General features: G+C 49.0%; 1 protein-coding gene across 1 annotated transcript in view; it reads left to right on the forward strand.

Moving 5' to 3' along the window:
- Window positions 1-15,621, forward strand: part of col1a1a (collagen, type I, alpha 1a) — a 23,833-nt gene extending 8,212 nt beyond the window's left edge. Inside the window, exons 10-48 of the mRNA XM_083676531.1 lie at window positions 133-177; window positions 575-628; window positions 886-930; window positions 1,086-1,139; window positions 1,989-2,087; window positions 2,271-2,315; window positions 2,444-2,542; window positions 2,753-2,806; window positions 3,146-3,253; window positions 4,301-4,354; window positions 4,556-4,654; window positions 4,822-4,875; window positions 5,287-5,385; window positions 5,505-5,558; window positions 5,877-5,930; window positions 6,065-6,118; window positions 6,277-6,330; window positions 6,474-6,518; window positions 6,896-6,994; window positions 7,352-7,459; window positions 7,631-7,738; window positions 8,255-8,308; window positions 8,465-8,518; window positions 8,777-8,884; window positions 9,030-9,083; window positions 9,238-9,291; window positions 9,440-9,601; window positions 9,746-9,853; window positions 10,447-10,554; window positions 10,692-10,745; window positions 10,969-11,076; window positions 11,515-11,568; window positions 11,828-11,935; window positions 12,192-12,245; window positions 12,491-12,598; window positions 12,760-13,042; window positions 13,244-13,434; window positions 13,681-13,923; window positions 14,162-15,621. Coding sequence (XP_083532657.1) covers window positions 133-177; window positions 575-628; window positions 886-930; window positions 1,086-1,139; window positions 1,989-2,087; window positions 2,271-2,315; window positions 2,444-2,542; window positions 2,753-2,806; window positions 3,146-3,253; window positions 4,301-4,354; window positions 4,556-4,654; window positions 4,822-4,875; window positions 5,287-5,385; window positions 5,505-5,558; window positions 5,877-5,930; window positions 6,065-6,118; window positions 6,277-6,330; window positions 6,474-6,518; window positions 6,896-6,994; window positions 7,352-7,459; window positions 7,631-7,738; window positions 8,255-8,308; window positions 8,465-8,518; window positions 8,777-8,884; window positions 9,030-9,083; window positions 9,238-9,291; window positions 9,440-9,601; window positions 9,746-9,853; window positions 10,447-10,554; window positions 10,692-10,745; window positions 10,969-11,076; window positions 11,515-11,568; window positions 11,828-11,935; window positions 12,192-12,245; window positions 12,491-12,598; window positions 12,760-13,042; window positions 13,244-13,434; window positions 13,681-13,923; window positions 14,162-14,308 — 3,537 coding nt within the window. The 3' untranslated portion in view covers window positions 14,309-15,621. The remainder of the gene's footprint in view (window positions 1-132; window positions 178-574; window positions 629-885; window positions 931-1,085; window positions 1,140-1,988; window positions 2,088-2,270; window positions 2,316-2,443; window positions 2,543-2,752; window positions 2,807-3,145; window positions 3,254-4,300; window positions 4,355-4,555; window positions 4,655-4,821; window positions 4,876-5,286; window positions 5,386-5,504; window positions 5,559-5,876; window positions 5,931-6,064; window positions 6,119-6,276; window positions 6,331-6,473; window positions 6,519-6,895; window positions 6,995-7,351; window positions 7,460-7,630; window positions 7,739-8,254; window positions 8,309-8,464; window positions 8,519-8,776; window positions 8,885-9,029; window positions 9,084-9,237; window positions 9,292-9,439; window positions 9,602-9,745; window positions 9,854-10,446; window positions 10,555-10,691; window positions 10,746-10,968; window positions 11,077-11,514; window positions 11,569-11,827; window positions 11,936-12,191; window positions 12,246-12,490; window positions 12,599-12,759; window positions 13,043-13,243; window positions 13,435-13,680; window positions 13,924-14,161) is intronic.
- Window positions 15,622-17,613: the final 1,992 nt, after the last annotated feature.

The following is a 17,613-nucleotide window of genomic DNA, read 5'->3' on the forward strand; positions in this document are numbered from 1 at the left end:
GGCCTGCTGGACCTAGGTGAGACCTTCCCTCCATCATCTCTCCTCCTCCTCCTCAAACACATATCCCTCCTCCTTCCTCTCTTTCTTGTCCCATCACGCCATTCTCTGACCTGTCCGTCTGTCTGTCCACAGGGAGAGGGTGGTGCCCCTGGAGAGAACGGAACTCCCGGTGCCATGGTAAGTGACACAGCAGACTCCATTTTGTTGTTAACCAACTGACTGAAGACTTTTGAGTAGTAGTAGTAGTAGTAGTAGTAGAGAGTCATCTGTCTTCAGTCATGAGAGGGCATAGTCACATATATAGTAGTTCATCTTACCCCTTCATTCATTCTCTATGGAGACGTAGATCATTTAATGTAGATCATTTGAACATCAGCATTGTATTTATGAAGTTGTGCCAAGACATGGAGGTGAACAGCTGTGCACCAGGGACAGTCAGAGACAGTGATGAGCGTGTTGTAGCATGTTGCAGTACACTATCTCTATGCGAACTGACATTCTCTCTCTCTCTCCCTCCCTCCCTCCCTCCCTCTCTCCCTCTCTCTCTCTCTCTCACTCCCTCTCTCTTGTTTAGGGACCTCGTGGTCTGCCTGGTGAGAGAGGTCGTGCCGGCCCCAACGGAGCTGCTGTAAGTACCCTCCCACACACACACACACACACACACACACACACACACACACACACACACACACACACACCAAAATCACCCACCCCAGTATAGAAGCATACACAGAACAATACCCTATACCAGTAGCTTCACAGTCACCCCATTGCTCTAGTATTTACCATATGTCAGATGTCAACATTATGACACATTATGAAACATGCATATCAATGGCTAGCTTATCAAGTTCTGACCCAGTTGTGTCTCTCTCTCTCCTGCAGGGTGCTCGTGGTAACGATGGTGCTGCTGGTGCTGGTGGACCTCCTGTGAGTACTGATCGCTGATAAACCCAAACCCATCCTTACGTTAGCCACCCATGTTTGCCATATCTCTCATGTTGAAGATGAAGTCATTATTGACTCTCGTCTTCTCTCTCTCTCTCTCTCTCTCTCTCTCTCTCTCTCTCTCTCTCGTATTCTAGGGCCCCACTGGTCCTGCTGGTCCCCCTGGCTTCCCCGGTGGCCCCGGATCCAAGGTAAGCCTCACCTGACACCTGCCTAAACACCTGTCTACACACCTGTCAACCCCTCTACCCCCCTGCCCTACCCTCCATCCCTCTACCCCCTACCCTCCATCCCTCTACCCCCTACCCTCCATCACAAACCCTCTCCTGGCCCTACAACAGGCAGCCATTAGGGGGCAGATGGAGGGAAGAATGAGGAATGTGAAGGAGAGTATCTGCACCCTGTTGTACCTGTTCCCAGGTGACTTTGCACATAGCAGATTGACTCACTGAATCTCCTCTTATTACAAGCAAAGATTTACCACAAATGCTAGCACACAGTCAATTATGCTGTTTGAACTGGCTTGATTAATGAGTTCATCTGTACTCTCTACTTGAAAGGCTTGTATTTATATTAGGTCTCCTCCAGGGGAGGCTGGTGAAGGCAGGAATCTGAGGATTTACGTCCTCCACCTCTGATTTCTACCTCCACCAGCCTCCCCTGACATATAGTGATCTGTTTGGGTGGATGTAGAGTGGATGTGAGTTTTCTTTGCCAAAATATAAAGGCCAATTTCCTAACATCACATTATACTGTGTGTCTTGTCTCCAAGTGGATGTGACCTATTTGTTTTGACATCAAGGACCAAGTCCTCCAGTTCACCCTCACATTACGCCTCTCGTCCATTGAGGCTGTGTGATGTCATACGACCTCTCTATGACTCCTGCAGGGTCACATGGGGTCATGTGATGCGGCTAATATGACTCCATGAATTATTTTTTTTACCTTCACAATAAACTGGCATACAAAGACTGGACATCTAAACACATATCTCTGACTGACTTTGTGTGTCTGTGTGTGTGTGTGTGTGTGCCCCCCAGGGAGAGGTTGGTGCTCAGGGAGCTCGTGGTTCTGAGGGACCCGCTGGAGCCCGTGGAGAGGCTGGTAATGCCGGACCCGCTGGTGCTGCTGGACCCGCTGTGAGTAAAACCCTCTAGAACTCAGGACCCTCTAGAACTCAGAAACCTCTAGAACTCAGAACCCTATAGGAACTCGGAACTAGAAATAGATATGCCATAGGGTTGGTTGTTACGTAGTACACACATACTGAACCCTGCTTTGAGATTCTTCTCCTTAACCTTCATGTCTCTCCTGTCGTCCAGGGCAACAACGGAGCTGATGGAAACCCCGGTGCCAAGGGTGCCCCTGTAAGTGCCCCCCGCCTCTCCCCCCACCTACAACAATAACACACACTTCTGCCATTCACCCTGATTCTACCATTCCAGAGGTTAGTGGTGGATGTGTGATACTCAGCTGTGTCTGCTGCCCCCTGTAGGGTGCTGCTGGTATTGCTGGAGCCCCTGGCTTCCCCGGACCCCGTGGCCCATCTGGACCCCAGGGAGCTGGTGGTGCCTCCGGACCCAAGGGAAACACTGTGAGTACACCTCTCTCTCTCTCTCTACACTGCTCATAGAAGCACTGAGTTTGCCTTGAAACTTTCACCTTTATATAACATAGTGGTAACATTACCATAATGACTGGGTCAGAACGAGTTGGATGTTGAGCTGGTGTGTGGTGATATCTGATATCATATGATGATGTTATTGATGTTATTGAAACATTTTGTCTTCTTTGTTGACAACAGGGTGAGGTCGGTGCTCCTGGATCCAAGGGAGAGGCTGGTGCCAAGGGAGAGGGCGTAAGTACACATTCCCACATCTCTCCGTAGGTCAAACACGGTCAAATCGACCTCACACGGACCATGTATACTGCCATAAAGATCATGTTCACAAGACAGTGTGTATTCACTCAATGCATGACTGCTAGTGAACAACATGGTCAGAACACAGGTTTAGCAGCACACACACACACACACACACACACACACACACACACACACACACACACACACACACACACACACACACTGTTTGGTTCAGCAAGTCAGATTGTTCAATGATCGCCCTCTGAGTACAATATGACAGTGCACCCCCGTCGTGCATTTCTCTGACCTCCATGTTGTCTCTCTGCCCCCCAGGGCCCCGCTGGAGTTCAGGGACCCCCCGGTGCAGCTGGTGAGGAGGGCAAGAGAGGAGCCCGTGGAGAGATTGGTGCTGGTGGTGCTCGTGGAGCCCCCGGAGAGCGCGTAAGTGACCCCGTCTCTCTCTCTCTCTCTCTCTCTCTCATCCATCCCCATCCCTCTCTTTCACTGTAGACCTTTATAATGACTCTTCCTCTCACTGTCACTCTCTCTCTCTCTCTTTCTCTCCCTCTCCTCCATCCCCATCCCTCTCTTTCACTGTGGCTCTCTCTTCCTCTCTCTTGCAGTAGGAATCTCTCATACAAATTGGTTTGGTTGTAGTTCTAAAAAAACGTTCTCAGTTTCACTGTCCCTCTATCCCTATTCACAGTAGTTCTCCTTATGTCATGCTCTCTGTCAGCCCTGCATGCCTCTCTTAAACCTCCTCCCATCCCTCCATTTTGTTTTCTCATAAACAAAAAAGACCAATTTGACCAGTTTACCTGTGTTAAAAGACTAACTTGACCAGTTTAACTGTGCTAAAAGACCAACTTGACCTGTTGTCCTTGGATCATAGTGTTGAAACAAGCACCATTCTAATGTAATGGGGATTGAACTATCCAGTATGATACTTGTTTTTGTTTACATAACCATAAGCTAGAATAGGAAACGGATCAGAGGTAGAGGTCTGGCATGGCAGAATGCTATACTTTAGCTCATACATTTAGTGAAATGTATAACTTTATCATGCATTGCCTACTTGGCTATCCATAGTCAGTACTATCAATATTGGCATTACAACAAACAATAATAGGATTCTATGCAGAGAAACTGTTGGTGATTGTTTCACTTCTAACTCATCTATAATCAGATAATCACATTATGGAGAGATTATGAATGATTAGCTCTGTTGAGCCCAATATTAGCTAGCTAGCTAATAACCTCCATGGCTTACAGTCCAGGCTGAATTGGACTGCAGCCCACTCTCTGGTGTTGCACCCCCTCTCTCCACCAGAGGGCAGTCAGTAGTGTTACAGGGTTTATGTTGTGGTACTGAGCAGATATGATGTTGTGCTGACCAGTGATGTGATGGTACTGACCGTTAGTGTTGTGGTACTGAAAATATGTTATGATAGTGTTGTGGTACTGACCAGTGTTTGTCTCCCCCTACAGGGTGCCCCTGGTAGCCGTGGTTTCCCTGGTGCTGATGGTTCTGCTGGCCCCAAGGTGAGTTCACACACACACACACACACACACACACACACACACACACACACACAACTGGAACTGTCCTCCCCGCCTGCAGACATTATGCCATTTTACAACAAGAGACAACAAGTGATAATAATCACAACTCTCTCTCTCTCTCCCTCTCTCCCCCCCCCTCCCCCCTCTCTCCCTCCCTCTCTCTCCCTCTCTCTACCCTAGGGTGCTACTGGTGAGCGTGGTGGCCCCGGAGCTGTTGGAGGCAAGGGTTCCACTGGCGAGCCTGGCCGTAACGGTGAATCTGGTATGCCCGGATCCAAGGTGAGAGAGAGCTCCTGTCTGTCTGTCTGTCAGCTAATACAGATGTAATGAGAATGAAACCCATATACAGTAGACGTGTTAATGATGTGAACTGTCTCTAGATGCGTGTATACAGGGTGCATCTGTATCTTGACCGTTGCCCTCTCACCTGTGCCCCCTCCCTCTAGGGTATGACTGGTAGCCCTGGCAGCCCTGGCCCCGATGGCAAGCTTGGCCCTGTTGTGAGTACCACACACACACACACACACACACACACACACACACACACACACACACACACACACAAACACACACACAAACTACTACTCTGATACAGAGCTGTGGTACCCTAACAACAAACCCTGCCACGCTGAAGGAGATAAAACATGGAATGCACTCAACTCCATTCCGTAGTTTGCAACTTGTGTTTCTATATTCTGACAGCATGTGTTCCCATCCTGCAGACCTACACTGTACAATTCAATAACTCATGCATACAGCCTACTTACTGTATGACAACTATTCAGTCACCTTCAGATAGTCTACAGATGGTTTACCCAGTCACTGACCCTCTCCTCCCCTCCTACTCTCCTCCTCCTCTCCCCTCCTCTCCTCCTCCCCTCCTCCTCTCCTCTCCTCCTCTCCTGCTACAGGGTAACGGCGGTCAAGATGGCCGCCCAGGACCCCCCGGCCCTGTCGGAGCCAGAGGCCAGCCTGGAGTCATGGGATTCCCCGGACCTAAGGGAGCTGCTGTGAGTCCCCCACCTCTCCTAGACACAGCTCTGGTTCTGGCTGACCCATTCAACAGATCCAAAGACGGGAGATTCACTGTGTGACTGATCTGATGGTTGTTTCTCTCCTATCTCTGTAGGGTGAGGGCGGCAAGCCCGGTGAGAGAGGAGTCCTCGGGCCCACTGGCGCTGTGGTAAGTAACTACCTTCATCACGAAGTTCACAGTTGATGCTGCAATGACGATTCTGTTCTTAAAATAACTACGTAATAGTCCACATTTTGCAATCAGCCACATACGGCAACGTATAATTGCAGCCTCCTAATACAAAATGTGGCTTGCCACTTAAACTATTCCCTGTACACATTATGTACTTAAACAGAACATGCAGTGTTTTTCACATTTGATTCGGCTCTGCGTGGCAGTGTTTTGATATGCCATTTAGATTATGCCTTCTGCCCATATTTGCTTGTTTTGTTTCTGAAACACAAAACCCTTTTTGTCCCTTCCCAGGGTGCCCCTGGCAAGGATGGTGATGTCGGTGCTCCTGGTGTACCCGGACCCGGTGTAAGTACACCACCGCTCTCTGGCGTCACACGATGCCTCTCTTTTTCTCTCAGTATTCTAGAAATGTATTTTATTTAAATAAATAAGCAATAAAAAAGAAATACATTCAGTAACCTCTCTTGTCCTCCCCACAGGGACCTGCCGGAGAAAGAGGCGAGCAGGGAGCTGCAGGACCCCCCGGTTTCCAGGTAGGGCAATGAACCATGGGAACCAGCGTCTGACCAATCATGGACCTTCTCTGTCTTCAGGACCTCAGGCCATTGTCTCACCTCTCTCTTCTCTCCTCTTTCTCTCTCTCTCTCTCCTCTTTCTCTCTCTCCCCCACTCTTCTATCTGTCCATAACAGGGTCTGCCCGGACCTCAGGGATCTCTTGGTGAGACTGGCAAGCCTGGTGAGCAGGTAAGAACTGAACCCGCCATCTTGTGACAGCTCAGATCTCACACTGATTTTCCATACAGTATCAGGTGAATGGATTCTAAACCAGGCCTCAACGATACCCCCCACCCCTCTCTCTCTCCCCCCCCTCCCCCCTCTCTCTCTAGGGTCTGGCTGGTGAGGGTGGTGCTCCCGGCCCCGGTGGATCTAGAGTGAGTATGATTACAGATCCATGATGTCACTTCCTGTGTGCCAGAATGTTTCAGCAGCCCGTCAATATCACCTCAAACAATCAAGACATCTACAACTTGGCTAAATGACATTAGCACTGAAGCAGAAACAGACTAGCACCCATGTAAAATGACATTAGCACCGAAGCAGAAACAGACTAGCACCCACGCTAATGGCGTTAGCACTGAAGCAGACACAGACTAGCACCCACACTAATGGCGTTAGCACTGAAGCAGACACAGACTAGCACCCACGCTAATGACATTAGCGTTTACATTCCTCGTCTACCATACGATATGTGATGTCAAGACCCAAAGCTGATGGCCTCTCTCCTCCTCTCCTCTCCTCCTCTACCCAGGGTGACAGAGGTTTCCCCGGTGAGCGTGGTGCCTCCGGTGTCGCTGGCCCCGCTGGCGCCCGTGGTTCTCCTGGCTCTACTGGTCAAGATGGTGCTAAGGTAAGGACTAGGGCGCCACAGACACCTGTCTAAAGTGGCCGTAACACACCACCTCAGCAGAGAGGGTATAGCCTACATGTGCTGTAGACGCATAGCTGAAGGGAGCAAGCAACTGCCATCATTGTAGAATGGCAAGATAGTGCGTAGTAGCCGCCACCAGCTAATGGTATATACTGTTGGAGGTGTGAACATGACTTGGTAAGATTAGTGAGCCTTTGTTGACAATGTTTCTAGTTTTATCTAATCTCACCCATCACACATGAACTGACAATCCTCTCTTCCTCTCTCCCTCTCCCCCCCCCCCCCCTTCCCTCACCTCCCCTACCCTCCCCTCCCCTCACATCTCTCCTCCCCCAGGGAGAGGCTGGTGCCTCAGGTGCCCCCGGAGCCCAGGGAGCCCCAGGTCTGCAGGGTATGCCCGGTGAGCGCGGTGCTGGTGGTCTTCCAGGACTCAAGGGAGACAGAGTGAGTACTGGGGCCAGCCTCCATATCTGTGCCAACCTCTTGGCTGGGCTATGCTATGCTAGGCTATGCTATACTATGTTATTCTATTGTATGCTATGCTCTGTTATGCTCTGCTATGCCATATCATCGATTCTCCCGTACTAATCCACTTCCTCCCTGCTCTGTTTCCAGGGTGACCAAGGAGGCAAGGGTGCTGATGGTGCCGGTGGTAAGGACGGTATCCGTGGTATGACCGGCCCAATCGGACCCCCCGGTCCCGCTGGAGCTCCCGGTGACAAGGTGGGTCTCCCCTGGGCATGTGAGGGACTTTTTCCCATGTCTCTTAGGGGTAGTTGGACCCACATCTGAGGTCCGTTAGTGCTAGGAGGTCCCCGTAGGTCACACCCACAGCTGCATCCGAAGCACTGGTTCTAGAACCTACTGGTCTCCGGTCCTGTGGACCTATGAGGAGCCAGGCCCAACCCAGAACTGAGAACCAGGAGAAGACCTAGTCCTGACCCACCCAGCATCATATGAGAAACACTGATATAGGAGACTTATCTACATAGTAGCTGCTGTCTAGAGAATCATGTGGCTAATCAATATCTATCCATATGGATGCAATATAGATAATAATACTGATAATAGTATGGATAATATATAATACAGATGATGATATTCTATCCAACTTTGACTACTAAGACCGTGTGGATTTAGACAGTAGCAGGTGAAACTGGAGCATGGCCTCCTATGAGACTGTATCTGTATCATCTAATGTTGTGTGTGTCCTCTCTTCCTTCTCTCTGTGATGCCCAGGGAGAGGGAGGTCCTGCTGGAGCTGTTGGACCCACTGGTGCTCGTGGTGCCCCTGTAAGTACCTCAGTCCCCCCCTGTCAGGGCACCATGTCCCATGTTCAACTCAATCTCTCTCAGATGGTTCATTACTGATGCTAGTTCCCTCTGTGAGACAAGCCAATCAGAGTCTGATGCTCTACCCCTCTCCCCCTCCTACCCTTCTCCCTCTAGGGTGAGCGTGGTGAGTCTGGTGCCCCCGGACCTGCTGGATTCGCTGGACCTCCCGTAAGCAAACACACATCTCTTCACCTGTCCTCCTTTCACGCAGATATCTGTCCTTATCTACCACTGATATCCAGTATTTCTTTAGCCAGTAATCATCCTAGCCGATATCAACCAAGCCTTGGTTTGATTCAACACCATAAACACGATTTAATTGATTTGCTTAACAATCGATCATCAGTAACCTATCGATCACTGGCATCCAATGTCAATATCTCCATTCACTCTCTTCTCTCCTCTCTTCCCTTCTCTCTCTCTCAGGGCGGTGATGGCCAGGCTGGTGCTAAGGGAGAGGCTGGAGATAACGGAGCCAAGGGAGACGGTGGTGCCCCCGGAGCTGCTGGACCCACTGGTGTCCCCGGACCTCAGGTACCACCCTCGGGCTAGTCACCATGACACCACTCACATCACATATCGTTGATATGTAGGGCCAACCTTCTGTCTGTCTGTCTGTCTGCCTGTCTCTCTGTCTGTGTCTGTCTGTCTACACTGAAGCACTACTGTGTTCACACAGGGACCCGCTGGAAACACTGGAGCTAAGGGAGCTCGTGGAGCTGCTGGACCCCCTGTGAGTACCTCTCTGTTCAAGCTCTCAACATGGCTGATGTACCTGGCGACTTTACACAATTACAAATCAACATCAAAAGTCAAGTTATATTGACCTGTGTGTGTGTGTGTGTGTGTGTCTCTCTCTCTCTCTCTCTCGCTCTCTCTCTGGGCAGGGTGCTACTGGATTCCCTGGTGCTGCTGGCAGAGTTGGACCTCCCGGCCCCTCTGTAAGTATCACAGTACCATCTGGTCTGACCTGGACCACCATCAGAACTAACATTACCGAAAACAGACACACACACACACACACACATACACTACCTACACCCCACACACCCTACACACACTATTAACCCCACCTCTCCCTCTTTGCAGGGCAACGGTGGACCCGCTGGAGCCCCCGGACCCGCCGGTAAGGAGGGTCAGAAGGGCAACCGTGGAGAGACTGGACCCGCAGGTCGCCCTGGTGAGCTCGGAGCTGCTGGACCCCCTGGTGCTCAGGGAGAGAAGGGACAGTCCGGTGGTGTTGGACCCTTGGTGAGTACACCACTGTCACACCGGCACTATGCCAGAAGCGACTTCACCCTGAAAGGGGAGCTATTCTGCCCCCCCTTCCTTGAGATCCCTTCAGTGTCAGGGCCATATCGTTGACCTGTGTGTGCTCTCTGCCTCCCCCTACAGGGCCCCTCTGGTATCCCCGGCCCCTCAGGTATTTCTGGACAGCGTGGTATGGTTGGTCTGCCTGGAAGTAAAGGAGAGCGTGGTTTCCCTGGCCTTCCCGGAGACTCTGTAAGTACACCACATCTGGCTGGTACTGATATTGGTACTGGTACTGAACTGGGTTAGCTTGTGTTGTTACTGTCAGGACAGCACTCTAGTGGTCTTCATCAGAGAAGCTTGATGTCCTATTGAAAGCAGTGGTCAGTGCTGAAAAGGACTAGTCATATATAGTATAGGCTTAGGCAGTGCTAGTTCTCGTTCCCCAGTCTGGGGTCATCAGACGACAGTCACTGCAGAACAGCAACACAGTGACACGTTCTCTATTCAATGCAGCCTCTCAACAAAATGGAGGGCAACCTCTGCAACGCTAGGTCGGCCATCCGTCTAAATGAATGAATCCTCAAATGGCCTTCATGACATTATTGTTAGTCAGCAAACACAGAACCATAATAGAAAACAACTGGGTATCATAAAGCAAATAGGCCCTTACAGGCTGAGCTCATACATGTCTGATGAGTCATACCCACAGCGCTAAGCACCACACCACAGAGCTAGCATTGTCCCACTATGGCTAGACAGCGATTCACCTGTAGAGTGTATCTGAGTGTATTCCTCTGTGTCTAACTCTATCCTGTGTGTGTCCCCCCCCCCCCCACCTATAGGGAGAGCCTGGCAAGCAGGGACAGGGTGGATCCTCAGGAGAGCGTGGACCCCCTGGGCCCATGGGACCTGTCGGCCTGGCTGGAGCTCCTGGTGAGGCTGGTCGCGAGGTGAGATGCTTTCTCTGATTGGTCAGCTATCACACAAGTGTCCGTACGCAGGTGACCTGTGGGTTTCAACTCAGCAGGTCACATGACCTGACTCTGACCTCTGCCTCTGACGGCTGCGTGATTGTCTCTCCTCTTAGGGTTCTCCCGGTAACGAGGGATCTGCTGGTCGCGATGGCCCTGCTGGATCCAAGGTGAAGATGCTCTCACACACACACACACACACACACACACTCTGCAACACGGTCCTGTCCTTGATATAGGCTGTAGACACACACACACACACACCCTCACTCACGCACTGTCCTTCCCATGATACAGGCTACAGACACACTCTCACTGACACACTGCTACACTGCTACAATGTTATGCTGCTACACTGTCTGTCACTGACACCCTCTCCTGCCTGTCCTGTAGGGAGACCGTGGTGAGACTGGCGTCGCTGGTGCTTCTGGTGCCCCCGGACCCCCTGGTGCCCCTGGCCCCGTTGGACCTGCTGGAAAGTCTGGTGACCGTGGAGAGTCTGTAAGTGTCTGCGTCATCCAGCATCACTCCCATAGACCACACTGTTATTGAAGCTATAGACTACACTGTTACTGAAGCTATAGACTACACTGTTATTGAAGCTATAGACTACACTGTTACTGAAGCTATAGACCACACTGTTTCTGAAGCTATAGACCACACTGTTTCTGAAGCTATAGACCACACTGTTACTGCAGCTATAGACCACAGACTACACTGTTACTGCAGCTATAGACTGCTCAGAGATCCATAGACTACAACCTCTTAGATAGACCATAGACTGGAGCTGTAGACTGGTCAGAAAAACATCTGAGCATGCTCAGGGATCCATGCTTGTCTTTAGCCTCTGTGGCATGATGCCCTACAGTTGTGATTATAGAATCAACTGATCGTCATCTCTCTCTCTCTCTCTCTCTCTCTCTATCTCCCTCCCTCTAGGGTCCTGCTGGCCCCGCTGGTATTGCTGGCCCTGCTGGTCCTCGTGGCCCCGCTGTACGTATCCCATCACTGTCTGAGTGTGTGTGTGTGTGTGTGTGTGTGTGTGTGTGTGTGTGTGTGTGTGTGCGCGTGTGCACGTGTGTGTGTGTGTGACAAACACTGTATCTGTGATAATTCCACTGTGTGAATGTCCACGGAGAACTGTTTACTGAGTACCACTGTCCTCTCTCTCTCTCTCTCACACACACACACACACACACACACATCACACACACACACACACACACACACACACACACACACACACACACAGGGAGTCGTCGGTGCTCGTGGAGACAAGGGAGAGGCAGGAGAGGCTGGAGAGAGAGGCATGAAGGGACACAGAGGATTCACTGGCATGCAGGGACCCCCTGGACCCCCTGTGAGTAGCCTTAACCCATGTACTCCGCACCCCCAAGTGTTTGCAAATATATTATATCATATAAAAATATTAAATATTAATCTGCACAAATCTGAGCTATCACAACACTTTGGTAGATCAAACAGCATATGTCTTCTTGATATAGCCATGTAACATTGGTATCGGACATGGCATATTATGACTTGGTATTGGATGATGTAGCAAGCAATATAACTGACACCATGTATGGCCTAACCTCTGTTGTTTCTGCTCTTAGGGACAAACAGGAGAGCAAGGACCCGCTGGGTCATCCGGCTCAGCTGGACCCAGAGTGAGTACCACAATATGGCTGCTGTCACACCGCTGTCACTACAGCAACGCTGCTGATGTCACGACAACCGTCTAATCACATCACTGTCAACAGGGTCATCCATTTGCAACAACACTGTTGTTGTTTTTGTAAATGCTGCAACCTCTGTTCGATCTAGCCAGCTATCCCTCCAATTCGACAGTTCAAGCCTGGTCTGTCTTAGTTCTACAGGTGTACTGATCCACTCCTCTCCTTCTCTCCACTAGGGACCTTCCGGATCCGCTGGCTCTTCTGGTAAGGACGGTATGTCCGGTCTTCCCGGACCCATCGGACCCCCTGGACCCCGTGGTCGCTCTGGAGAGATGGGACCCTCTGTAAGTCTCACTCTGTTGCACATATCACTGCACACCCTTCTGATATATAGGTAGGCACCACAGAGAATACAGAATACACAATATGTTCTTCTTATACCTCATATCTGTTCTTATATCTCTTCCTACCCCCCTTTCACACACACACACACACACACACATAGGGACCCACTGGACCTCCCGGACCCCCAGGCCTCCCCGGACCCCCCAGCGGTGGATTCGACTTGGGCTTATTGATCCAGCCCCCTATGGAGAAGGCCCCCGATCCCTACCGTAGCTACCGTGCCGATGACGCCAACGTGATGCGCGATCGCGACCTGGAGATTGACACCACCCTGAAGAGCCTGAGCCAGCAGATCGAGAACATCCGCAGCCCCGAGGGCACCCAGAAGAACCCCGCCCGCACCTGCAGAGACCTCAAGATGTGCCACCCAGACTGGAAGAGCGGTAAGGTTCTTCTAGAGTTCTGCTGGTTCCGGAACCCTAATGGTTCTATTGTTTTTTGTTTTTTAAAGATTCTAGTCTCTGTTGGCTCCATGAAGACTCTGGTCTGTAGTCTGCAGTCCTCAAAACAAAACAGCAATCAGAGTTATGGCACAGTTCTCATCTCCTCACTCTCCTCTCTCCTCTCCTCTTCTTCTCTGCCAGGCGAGTACTGGATCGACCCCGACCAGGGCTGCACTCAGGACTCCATCAAGGTCTACTGCAACATGGAGACTGGCGAGACCTGCGTCTACCCCACCGAGTCTGACATCCCCAAGAAGAGCTGGTACACCAGCAAGAACATCAAGGAGAAGAAGCACGTGTGGTTCGGCGAGGCTATGACCGACGGCTTCCAGGTGAGACAGGAACTCACCACCAAAGACATTAATTTATTGTGTGGTGGCATCAATTTCCAGCAGCCAATATCAGCAGTGAAAAGGACATTGATCATTCACTTCGATTAGACTTTGATGTTAGACCAACCATCAATGCTAACTTTCTCTCTCTCTCTCTCTCTCTCTCTCTCTCTCTCTCTCTCTCTCTCTCTCTCTCTCTCTCTCTCTCCATCCCTCTCCTCCTCCTCGCACCACCACCATCACCAGTTCGAGTACGGAAGCGAGGGATCCAACTCTGCTGATGTCAACATCCAGCTGACTTTCCTGCGTCTGATGTCCACTGAGGCATCCCAGAACATCACATACCACTGCAAGAACAGCATCGCCTACATGGACCAGGCCTCTGGCAACCTGAAGAAGGCCATGCTGCTCCAGGGATCCAACGAGATCGAGATCAGAGCCGAGGGCAACAGCCGCTTCACATACAGCGTCACCGAGGATGGCTGCACGGTGAGGCCTAGTTCCAACACTGTCACCCCAGTAACATTGTCTAGTCTTAGGCCTAGTTCCAACACTGTTACCATCTCTGGCTGTCTCATAGTCTCAGGCCTAGTTCCAACATTGTTGCCATCTCTGTCTGTCTCATAATCTTAGGCCTAGTTCTAATATGAAGGTGTAGTAACAGTGTATAAAGGTGTAGTAACAGTGTATTCTAACTGTGTCCTCTCTTCTCCTTCTCTCTTCACAGTCGCACACCGGAGCATGGGGCAAGACAGTCATCGACTACAAGACAACGAAAACATCCCGCCTCCCCATCATTGACATCGCTCCTATGGACGTTGGTGCACCCAATCAGGAATTTGGCATTGAAGTTGGCCCAGTCTGCTTCTTGTAAAAAAGAAATCTGGACTTGAAATTGTTTGTGTGTGTATGTGTGTGTTTTTTTTTCTAGCAGTCATCTCCTAAACCCTTTTTCTATGCATTTTTTTTTAAACCCTAGAATTTCATTTGGCCATTTTCAAATGGTCCACTTGCCTAAAACTGCACTTCAGAAGACAGTGGTTGTGTGTCATTCAAGCTGTTCTTGGGACCACTATGTTACCACCACCAACACACCAGGACGCTTTAGAAGATATTTGTTTCACTGGCAACAAGAAAATAATATATACTTGTAAAGTGTAAAATCCCCCCCACCCCCCAACCCTGGAATTAACAGAAACCAACATCACAGATGAAAGAGGTGACTTTTTTTTTACCACTGCGGGAGGACAATGAAAAAGAGAAAAACCCAAATGCTTTGTACCAATTTCAGGTGCTGAATAAATGGTCAAACCGACAGTGAAGTGTCTTGTTGTTGTACCCACCTGATCAAGCAGTTATTGTTGTCTTTCCAGAGTCACACAGTCAAAAAAATAACATCAGAAGAATAAGCAGTAGATAGCAGAGAGACATGGGTTCAACTTCTAATCTAATGGCTACCTCAAAAAAGGAATTCCACACTACCCAGTGCTTGCGTTATTGAATCCCCAGGTTAGGGCTAGTGAACCCCGAAGGTTAGGGGTTTTTTACACGGTACAAGTATGGTTGAAAGTAACAACTGATGGTGCTATTCCATATGAGGTCCCGTGCTGTCGGGAGTGACGGTATTGTGCTATTATATTGTTGTCATTCCTGCTCGCGGGATCTCCGGTGCTAAATGATCAGATTATCTTGATGCTCGGTAGTAACCGATGTTTTTCTAGCTTTTGGCTTCCACCTCACAGAGCCTAATCCAGAGGTTTAATATACTGTAGTAGTTGAGATGCACCCGCAGTCCTGTCGAGTGTAGAGTAAGCAGGTGGATTTGTTGAGTCTGTTTTTTGTTTTAACATCTTTTTTGACACTTTTTGGTTGTTGTTTTTTGTTTCGTTTCGTTTTTTTAAATCCCCCCTTTTGTTGTCCGATTGCTTCTAGCAGTTCACCTCTCTTCCCCACCCACTGTTCTAGGTTTTTTGTTTTCTTTTGTTTTCTTATCATTTTCTGCGAAAGGGTTTTTGAAAAAATTGGGACACAAACAAATTGAAAATATCATCAAATTAAGAGAGAAGCACACGTTTGGGGGGTTAAAACAAGAGGATCTGTACCTATTTTGTATATGTATAATAAATTTGAGATGTTTTTAATTATTTTGAATGCTGAAATAAAGCATGTTAAAGTGGTCTACCTTGATACCTTGTCGCGTTATCTGAATTCTATTCCCTGACTGCCCGATGGACTTGAATGAAGCACAGCTTGCACCTGTTACGGTTGATGTAACTGAAAGGAGGATTAAAGAAAAACTCTCGGAAATGTTTGCCTCTGAACATTCTATTCCCTTTTCACAATCAGAAAACACTTACAGTGGAGAAACGATTCAATACACACTGGTAGCCATTGTGTTGGTATAGCAGGCACCTTTCATGGGATGATGGAATTCGTATGGGATTCGTTCTTCAATACTGTACCTTTTCGGGGGACCACATGACAATTGTCAGTGGTTATTACCTCATGGTTAATCGAGACAATTTCTCAGGGTTGAAGTCGCACAGGCCACAGCAGGAGACAGTGGTCATAATCCAAACCGTAAAGATACTCTTTATGCAGACCATAATATTCACCCTTGGTTATATTCCTTTCATTTGGGCGATAGTGAAACACATGATATTAATTCCTGGTGACGGTTGTTCCACTTTGTCTGTAGGTAATACTGGACATCCTTATTGACAGCCGAATACTCAGCCGTTGAGACAACATCCCAAAATGTTCCATCGACTCCACTCTCCGCGCCGCGTCAGGATTCGGCAAAGCAACTCTCCGAAACTCAACTCCCACTTGAACGAATTCACCCACTGCTTGAATATAATATATATATACATTGTAAAAGATAAGCTCCAATGTGAGATAATATTCCGTTCGGTCTTGGGAAAATCCAGAAATTAAGATTTGAGTGTATGTGTCTGTGTGTGGGTGTGTGTGTGTGTGAGAGAGAGAGCGAGAAAGAGAGAGAGAGAGAGCTCAGACGGCCTTCTGTCACTTTCTCTCTCCCCCTGCTGCGGTTAACTCGGTTCAGGTGGGCTTTCACCAGTGGGCACCGAGGTGGATTCACAAAGGGGGCGATTGTCCACCATGCAGTGGGCGGCCTCCTCAGAATACCGGATAAGAAGCCTATTCCTTTGGGGGTTGAATTTCTCTGTATGAATTGTGCCCTTTATTCTGGTTTCACGCACCAGGCAGGCAACGGCCTGCAGAGAAATAGTTATGGTTTGAAGTTAGAGATAATTAAGTTCTCCACCACCACGCCCACGAACATGTTGAGGACGAAGAAACTGACGATGAGCAGGAAGGAGATGAAGTATAGGAGCATCCACGGGTTGCTGTTGATCACCGGCTGGGGGGGGAGATGGAGAGAGAGAGAGAGAGAGAGAGAGAGAGAGAGAGAGAGAGAGAGAGAGAGAGGGAGATAAGTAGGAGGAGGGAAGGAAGAAATAGATAAAGATGGAGTACATAAATAAACCCATAGTTCCATCACTAAGTCAGTCAGAAAATGAGTGGCCTAAATTGAATACTTCCACAAAACAAATAAAACCCTGCACCCCAAATCATACCCCAGCCCCTACCCCATAGAGGTTTGTTTAAGTTTAAGTTTATTTTACCTGAAGGTCACAACACACTGTACAGGTGTTACATGAGTATAAGAAGACAAATACAAGATACAAGACAACATTTTCAAAACACACATTGCATAAAATCAAATATACAGTTTATGTACGTAACATAAGGGGTATAGCTCTTATGAGAAAGATACGGCCAAAAATGGGTTTTTAGTCGGGATTTGAAAGCTGTGACTAATTCAGCCTCCCTGACATGGATTGGCAGACCAATGGAGCTCCATGTGAAAAAGCTCTGCCACCTGTAGTTTTAAATATATATATATATATTTGAGGGACCACAAGATAACCTGCATGGGAACATCGGGTAACCATAGGTCAGAAAGGCACTGTATGACAGAGCACATCAGGAGCACTTTAAAATCAGTAATGGGGAGCCATTAGTGATGGAGCTCGCATTGTACACTTAAAGTGTTTAGAAACAAGCTTATATTTTGGGTTCTGATGGGGTAACACAGCTGAGCTAAGCTGATGAGTTTCAGTTAAGTTTTCTATGCTTATGGCTTTTATGACT

The sequence above is a fragment of the Argentina silus genome (assembly GCF_951799395.1).
Source record: "Argentina silus genome assembly, chromosome: 9".
NCBI lineage: Eukaryota > Metazoa > Chordata > Actinopteri > Argentiniformes > Argentinidae > Argentina > Argentina silus.